This window comes from Eurypyga helias, unplaced genomic scaffold (assembly GCF_000690775.1).
Source record: "Eurypyga helias isolate BGI_N326 unplaced genomic scaffold, ASM69077v1 scaffold41622, whole genome shotgun sequence".
Classification (NCBI taxonomy): Eukaryota; Metazoa; Chordata; class Aves; order Eurypygiformes; family Eurypygidae; genus Eurypyga; species Eurypyga helias.
In genome coordinates, this window is record NW_010234755.1 from 13,923 (window position 1) to 22,954 (window position 9,032).

General features: G+C 36.4%; 1 protein-coding gene across 1 annotated transcript; it reads right to left on the reverse strand.

Annotated features, from left to right (window-relative positions):
* Positions 1 to 374: 374 nt before the first annotated feature.
* LOC104505831 (poly(A) polymerase alpha-like) lies at positions 375 to 8,698 on the reverse strand. The gene is made up of 6 exons (XM_010146548.1): positions 8,560 to 8,698; positions 7,188 to 7,288; positions 5,595 to 5,815; positions 5,141 to 5,203; positions 3,420 to 3,494; positions 375 to 1,313 (listed from the first exon to the last, which is right to left on the reverse strand). Exons 1-6 carry the CDS (start codon positions 8,643 to 8,645, stop codon positions 1,218 to 1,220), a joined length of 642 nt encoding a protein of 213 aa, XP_010144850.1. The 5' UTR covers positions 8,646 to 8,698; the 3' UTR covers positions 375 to 1,217.
* Between the last annotated feature and the right edge of the window lie 334 nt (positions 8,699 to 9,032).

The window sequence follows — 9,032 nt, forward strand, 5'->3', positions numbered from 1 at the left end:
ATATAGGAGTAAGAGAGCTTACTAGATGTCAAGTGCTTACTAGAAATATGATATTTAAAAATTCAATGTTGTTCAGTATGTAAAATTATTTCTGATGAGCCACCTCAAAATAAAAAGATTAAAATCCTTAGGGAAAATTTTTTGCCTTTATTTAAAATTTGAAGCTTTTTAACGCATACAGGACTTTTATGGAGTGTACAAAATTCATCTTCTATTTAGTGATTCAAAGGCCATCAAGATAGGTGTTATATTTCACAGGCACACAGTATTTATTTAAACACTTTAGTCATGGGACAAAATTTTGAATTTGTGCCTATAGGCCACAGGGTATTACAACTAGGTAAGAGGCAGGGAGGAACCCAACTGAGGGTCTGGCTTGTTTTCATTTTGTTTAAGTAACTATTGTCCTACGTGGTGCATACAAGCTGCAAAAAAACCCCAACATTAAATGCAAAAGCTTTTCCCAAGAAACAAAGGGATCAAAAAAGGGAAAAAGGAGTTGGATCAGCTCAAAGGAAAGTTTATTTACTGTTTCATTGCTGATCTGTATGCACCTTAAAACAATCCTATAAATAAAAATAGACCACATCTTAATCATGTCCCACCAATACCAAAACTTCCCAATTAATTCCTCAACATAAGTCTTATAACCTCAGGATTTGACATTTCATTTTAAAGGCTTATTGCTGCTCGATGGCAGTTGAACTAGATATACTATATATTGAAAACCAAGTGTATAGTATATCACAGAATGTCATCCAATTTGCAGATCACTTGTATTGAAGAGATTCTTCAATAAAGCAAAGTGTATCAGCTGAAGATCTAAAAATTAGTCATACTCCAATAAAAAAGTACATAAAAGTGCATTTAAGGGATTCTTATGCCAGTTTTATCTCAATTTTGAAACAATTCATCAAACAAATTCAACCAGAATGTCAAATATGGCTACAAATAGTGTTCATGACTTTAAAGGCAGTAATCCTTCGAAATATTTAATGCAACTGTTGCTAACACATTAATTGTACTCCTGGCTTCACATACTAACCTGGACTTCCAATCAAGTGGTGATTTTAGCCCAGAAAGGGAAGTGCACAAAATATACCTAAATCCATTTGCGATCATGTTCTAGTCTTGCACCCTCCGTTCTCCTTTTTTCTAGCATTAGAAGACAACAGGTTGAGTTGGCAGATACTGTTTATGGACCCCTGAGGTTGTTTTTACCGGTTCAATCTCAATTTTATTGAATTCTTGATAACAGGAATAGGATTTGCAGGGAGAGCAGGGATATCTGAAAGGTCTGTACTTGGTGTTTTCTGAAAAGAAAAAAGAAGTTTGGTTGTATTTTAACTTTGTAAATATAAAAGGAAATACTAGTAATTGGCACTAACTTGCAAGAACACAATCTTAAGAAGAGTTTTTTGGAATATACAAAGATAAAGATAGTCACAAATCATAAATATGGAAGCTGCTATTCTTTGCCTACAGTCATAATTAAGGAAAATTTGTACAAGAGCCTCTTTCATAGTATGCATTTCCTCTTTCAACAACTGCAAGAAATACTAAAGTGCTGAAGATAAAGCTTAGCCTATCAATAACCTGTATGATAATAAACCATAATACACACGTAAGGATGCTTGATTGGTGGCATCCACTACCTGATCTGCATGGTTAGTACCTAAAAATTCATTTGAACAATTCAGTGTTAAGCCTCAGCCCCTTACAGCTGAATGATGAAAAACCATCCTCAATGCAAAGTACGTGTCTCCATACACTCACATTCCAGACTACGTAAAGGCTCTTCACAGCCAAACTTCCAACTTTTCATATTGGTTTAGACTTACATCGAAGAGGTATAATGAACTCAAACAGTGCTACATGACTACGATAAGAATTCACCTTGAAAATAATCTGTAAACTTTTTTCTCACTTAAAATACTTAAATCCCGTTCAGCAAAATTCCATCTAAAGCCAAATAAAGGCAAACACAGAAAAGGAACACTCACTATTCAGTTAGTTATTAATTTCTCAAATGCTTAATAAGTCTTTTATTACTGTTGTTTGGTTTTGTTTTTTCTTTTAAATTAAAGTATTTCTCCTCCACTTCAGCAGATTATTTGACATCCCAATAATCCAGTTATGATGCATTACTTCCCATGATTTATCAGAAAATGTTTTCTTATGTTGCAAACATTCAAAATTAAAGTACATTCAATACATTCAGTACATTTAAAATAAAGTACATTCAATACATGGGAAAAACTGCATTAGTAACTGCTCTTGGTTGTTGTTTTATGACAAAGCAATACAGTTAACACTGACTGATACGGTAGCAAAGCACAATGCAACAAGAACTCAGGGCAAAATAGCTTTGACTTCCCGCCTGCTCCCTGTCCCCAGCAGCCCCCTGTTTGGTGCTGACGACCTGCAGTTTGAAATGTTTATTTTCTGCAACATGAGCAGCATCTTAAAGCCAATGAGAACACTGAAAGATGGCAGAAGAGACCCACCGTACTTTTGCTTAAGCTTTATGTAACCAGCCCTCAAGAATGGGCAAAATAAACTTGGTGTGCTAAATCATCTAAAAACTTCCCTGAAGCAGTTTAGGGTACCCATGTAACATCTTGAATTTCTGCCAAACAATTTTGGTACCTTTATTCAGTACTGCTCATGTAGTTGAAAGTCCAGTAACAAATACCATTAACGTTATTGCATCTCTAGTTTTAATCAATACATTCACTACACATCATTTAATGAGAAGAGTGTGCATAAAATGCTTTGTGACAGTGTCACTTTAATCAGTAGAGAACTAAAAGAAGCTTAAAAATGCTAGTGAAGACAAGGACATGTTCTTTGAAAGTTGTTACAATATTAGGAACAAATATTTGAGCAAACGCCACGGAATTCTTAATGCGTATTTGTTTCCAATGCTCCTTACACTCCTATCTGAAGTGAAGCAACACAGCTGGCTACTGAATTATAAGACCACAACTTCCCTCTCTCTCATACCAAGTGTAAGAATCTGAAGTTACATTTCAGACATTCTCAACCTCTACCAGGATATCTTAGAGCAGCAGCTATTTAAAGCATTGTTTCCTTGTTAGAAAGGATTATTCTGTGATGTGCAAAGCACAAAGGAATAAACTGAGCCCCTTACTTTGAAGGCACAATTCAGAAGAGCGAATCCAGCTTCGGTCAGTTTGTATGGCAAGCCATACATGTTTAGCTACAATGCACATTCAATAAGATCAATGACCATCTAAAACACAAAAATTGTGACAGTAACAACAAGCAGCTTTCCATACAATGGATTTTTATTAAAAATTATACATTTATTTTTAACACTGGGCTCATTTTAATTTCAATGTATTCACCACAGATGAGCACACATACACACAGAGGATGTGTTTTAAAAACAGTACCTGAGGAGCTTGCAGAGAAGTTGTCTGAAGAGTTTCTGTTTGAGAATTAACATTCACCTCTGTCTCAAGTTGCTCCTAAAAAAAACCCAAAAGCATCAATAGTTACACCGCTTCCAATTGTAAAAGCTATTTATACAGAACGAACTCCGTTAACCAGAATGCCTTAAGTCATGCATATACAGCAAAAATAAAAAAGGCAAGTATCAGTACTTGCTGCAGATACCCATCCTTTTATAGTCCAGAAATCACCACACTAAATGTTCTGCTGATTAGGAATTTGACATGAACACAAGCTACATCACTTTCAGTTGTCACCGGTTTAACCACTTAACATCTTTTAAAGAGAATCCTATAGGAAAACACTACATGGCCTTCAACTAGTTAAAGACAAAAAGTGTGGGATCAAGAAAGACCATGTGAAAAGCTGCTGAATTTGTTCAACTACTTTTCCCCTCCTTTCACCATTCTGCCAGAAAAGTTTTCCTGCTACTTTAATAGGCTGAATCAGTTTTCTGGATGAACAGATGAATGTCAGAGCCAGGTTGTCAAAGAGTGGGACTGAAAGGCTAAAGCAGGACAGTGGTACATTCTCACTTTAATGAAAACAACCTGTTAGGTAAAATTGTACCATTTGGTAAACCACACCCTAACAAAAAGGTATGCGTTTCAAAGGAGAAAAACCGATCTTAATGCTGATTGAAGAAGTTCATTCTTCCATCTCCTTCTATGAATTATAAGGACATAACATTTATAGGAGACTGACCAAAAAAAAAAAAGCTAACAGGATTACCTGTCTTTTATAGTGACTGGCATCCGGAGGATCTGTTTTCAGTGTTAGGATTATAAATGCTTACATACATTTCTGCCTTCACCTGTCTTGAGGTCAAAGGGATTTCAAGACGATTACATAACAAGCTATAATTACTCACTTAGGGGTGTGGAAACTATAAACCACTTCACTTACGCTTCAGCATTTTAATATGTATTTTCTCAGCATATTTTCCAGAGTATTCCAAAAGACAACAGAACATACCCTGTAAAAACCTGTTTATGCCTAAGTAGAGTGCTGCTGTCATAAGACTGGAGAGACAGACTGTCACCCTTTCTGTTCACCAATAAGCAGAAAAATTGTCTGCTAAATTACAAGATACTGCAGGTGCATGCTTGAATCTCTGAAGTTCCCAGCAGGTATTCTATCACGTCATACAAATAATTTCACTATCAGAAAAGATTTATTTACCATAATTTGAAATTTTTTGAATCTAAAATTGAACAAGGTAGCACCTGGCTTTGGGATTCTCAGCCCAACATACCAAAAATCCCAACGAGATACACTGTTCTTCAAGTAACATACATCAAGTTTGGTATGAAGGGAAAACAAGGCATATAGGCACGCCCCTGATCTGATTTAACAAATTTAAATAAGTATCTTCATTAATTTTTTCACTACGCATAACAGCATGCAAATGACCAGCAAAGAAATCACTGTACTATGTGACTACGGACTCAGCCTCAGGTTAGCCTGGCAGCAGGTAACATACTGCAATTCATTAATATTGACACAGACACTGAAAAATGACGTATCATTTTGATATCTTTACTGGAAAGTCTATAATATATCTACAAACACTCTCAGTGTTTCCTAAAGGGAAATGCAGTGGTTTTCACAAGGAAATGTCCCAATTAATATACACAAAATTGAATGGTCTAAGCATAGATACCTTAGTTTCCATTTTTTCATGCTCATTCAAATCTATACAGCTAGTATCTTCACTTATTTCATCCTAAAAAAACAAACCCAGAAATTATTAAAAATCATAAACACATTTTTTAAAAATCAACAAGAAAATAAGGTTGCAAAGTGGTTTTGGACAGAATTAGTCGTAAAACTTAACATGTTATATTCTAACAAAAACCCAACACTTTTAAGACAGGAATTTAGGATCTAAGCATTTGTGCTAACACAGTAAACATGTCTTGAAATGAATATCAGCCTAGAAAAACCTCTAACACCTAAGCAAGCTGAATCCATAAAGCAGCAATGCACTCAGAGTAGGAAATATAACCCCCATTTAACAAAATATTTGAAACCTGGAATACGAGAATCAGCACTGCAGCTGAAATGAATATTCAGTTTTGGACACTGCTATGATATGATCTCAAAATCTGAAATACCTCTTCAATTTTCATTTTCTTGGGAGACTCTTCTTTATGGGAAGAAGACGTCCTTTTCACTGCTGTGACAGGGCTAGGCATTTTTGTTGCAACATTTCCTGAAGTTCTTGGTGATGGATTTAATAGATATGCTGAGGAAACAATTCTAGAGATGGTAGGCTTTGGTGCTGGAGAAATGGCTGGTTGTGTGGCAGTTTGAGGAATGCTTTCATTTGAAGTACCTATGGATAAATAATTTTAAAAGCTTCAGTCAGATGAGTTTGAACACAACTATTTCAGTCACTGGTATTTTTGGTCTCTATTCAAAACCACTATTAGCAAGTGCTCATCAAGGAAGTGGTACAAGCATCGCGTTTACACAGCATGGTTTGGTTTCAGACTCACTCTGAGAGAGAACTCCTGTACCAGGTACAGGGTAGCCACGCCAGTGACTCTCTGCTTGGTCCAATTAACCTTAATAGCAGGGTATACTCGCCCAGACAGAGCTCTGTACTAATATAGATATATTACTCTTGGTACCAAAAAAAGTGTTACTGATCCTGTACTTGGCTGTAAGTACACATTGGCAAAGACTGCCTTAAATCAAATCCAAGAGCAATGTGATACTCCCTTTGTCACTCAAACATGAAGTTTATCGTTTCTCAGGCTCAAAGTATGCATTGACAGATAAAGTCATCACAGAGCATCAGATAAAGATTTGGTATTCCACACATCCTTTTGAAAAATGCTCCATATGACAAAGCTCTACCTCAAGTTGCTTCAAACCAATAAGCACGCATGGGGAGATGCTCCAGGATAAGAAATAGGTGCCTATTTTTGATTAACCAAAACACAAGACTGAACAACATGCTTCCAAATCCAAAAGCAGCCTTGACACTTAAGGTCCATGTAGATGGACAAAATTACTCATATTGACACGTGACTGGCATTAAAAAAAAATCAGAGAACAGTAAGACTCCACTGTCCCACATGTGTAAGTGAAATAAGAGATCTCATCTTGAAAAGTTAACCAGTTTTCCATCAATTTCTGACTTGCTCCTCCTATAAAGTTCGACCAAAAAAGAGAAGTAACTAAGTGAAAGTTTTCACCATAAGCCTTTGTTCCTTCACTATTTTTTTTTTCCTAAGTATTAAGTGTACTTTTTCTGTAGAAATTATGGAGGATCAAAGTCAGCACATAGTAGAACATACTTTAAAAGACATCACTAAGGAGCAAGTGTTCTGCTTACATCCAAGTTTTCTTCATTCCTAGGATCAATTTCATGAAGCACAAGGAGCAGGAACATGGGAGTGCAAATTACAGACAATACAGAACCACCACCTGGGTTTAACTACAAAACGCATTAAAAATAAATATGAAAGTTGCTCTTCCAGCTTTAGAGTTTTCCCTCATTGGAAAACCTATTGATGTTGTGAATAGCATATAGTCATGATTTCTTGAGTCCTAAAGAACTTACTTAACTCCTTGTATCAAGGAGAACACATTACAGCATGAGTTAAGTACAGATCTCAAACTGGAAGAAAAACTGCTTTATACACATTACAAAAAAAAAAAATCTCAATAGAAACAATATACTATGCCATTTTCCTTACCCCCTGAGCTTTCACTGGAATTTATTTGTGGCACAGTGACTTCAGAAACCTGTATGTTGGTCACAGATGCTGCTGTTACAGCTGGCGCAGGACTGCTTCTGCTAAAAAGAGAAAAAACGATGAGATGCTAAACGTTAGTAAAGCTATGGTGCTACACGATCAGCATTTCAACACATCGTATGCACGGCCAGTAACAACAGCTGATAGGATTTTGCCTACATTACAGAGCAGAAATGAGCACTGGCAATCTACTATCAAACTTGAGCAATGGAAGCTATTTCAAATATTTAATCTTAACCACTTTGAAGACAGCTCTTTAGACCAGTAAATAGTTGCATTAAAAAAGGTAAAAATTAAGGTAATGTCTGCCCAAGTAAGGTGCAGAGGAAAAGGTAGCAATTATTTTCCTGAAGGATAGAACAAAACCAGTGTAGAAGGACTAGAATAGAAAAAGTTTGGTTTCAATTTAGACACACCATTGTGATTATGATTTCAGTCTGGACCTCCCAAGCAAACACCTAGGATGCCGCAACACAAAAAATGGGGTTTTTTTTTCGTTTTCAAGAATTAGGGAAGCAATATGTGCCTGAAAACAACACAGAGCAACTTCCACTTCAAGTGGAACATCCTAGATATCACAGACTTGTTTTGATAGCATGGTATCAACTACTGGAAGTAATTTACCAAGGACGACTAAAAAGCTAATTCATTTTGACAGGTGGTAAAGTTCAATAAATTATTTTATCCTACACAACATTCTACAATATAACATCTAATACTGCACAATTGTAGGAGATTGATATTAACCTGTCTGCATATCAAATAAATGTACATGAGACTATTGAAAGAGAAGAGTACGATCCCATTTACTTGGGCAACCTGGAGTTTAGATAGGGTAAGATAACACACAGTTTGGGTTAAGATAAACATTAATATGTACACTTTGAAAATAAAATAGAAAAAAAATGTTCCTAAGCTTAATTTGCATAGATATTATCAGTAACAGCAGTAGCACTACTGACTTTCCAAACAGAAAGCCTAAATTCTATGTGTCACATTTTGATCCAAAACTCTCATTATAGCTTCCTCACTCTCACACCTCAATTTCCTGCTCACTACTCTCACAGCCTCCTACTGCACTGCCCCCAAGTTTGTGTATCACCTTGTTCTAAGTATCTTCACCCAACCTTACTAAAACCCCAAATTTAGTCCTGCCTTAGCACTCAGACTGAAAATAAGAATGTATGCAAGCTCCAGTTTGGAGCATTCACACCCTGATAACAGTGGTTCTCACTCATGCAGTATTTGCTCTGCTTTTAGCACAAGTAATTCAGGAACAGAAAGGAGCAACAAGACCAAATGTCTTCATTACCCCTGAGAACTTCCAGAACTGTTCAGCGGACTCGTCTTCATAGCACTAGTAGGCGAAGGCACAGATGTGCTGTTATCACTGTCCATAGACAAGTCTAGGCTGCTGTCATTCAGAGCTGTCAACCTGATACCTTCTGTTGAATGCTGCAATCCACAAGACAAAAGAAAAATCTATTAGTCTTAAGAGCTTAAAAAAAAAAAAAAATCAATGAACACACAAATAATGTAGTATTTCAGGTATGCAAAATGTTAGCTATTACCTCTGTGAAGAAAAGAACTGATTTAACAGTAGTGAGCTTCAATCACGAACTAAGGATGTACATATGACTTAAATGCAGTTAAATTTAAGTACATTTGGAAGTAGGACCATTTCGAAACGAAGCTTAGTCAGCGTGGGACTCGGCAGTGGCAGCAGCTACTGCTGCAGCTCGGCGCTCGATTAAAGCGAACAGAAGGGTTCCCGGAGCCCAGGGA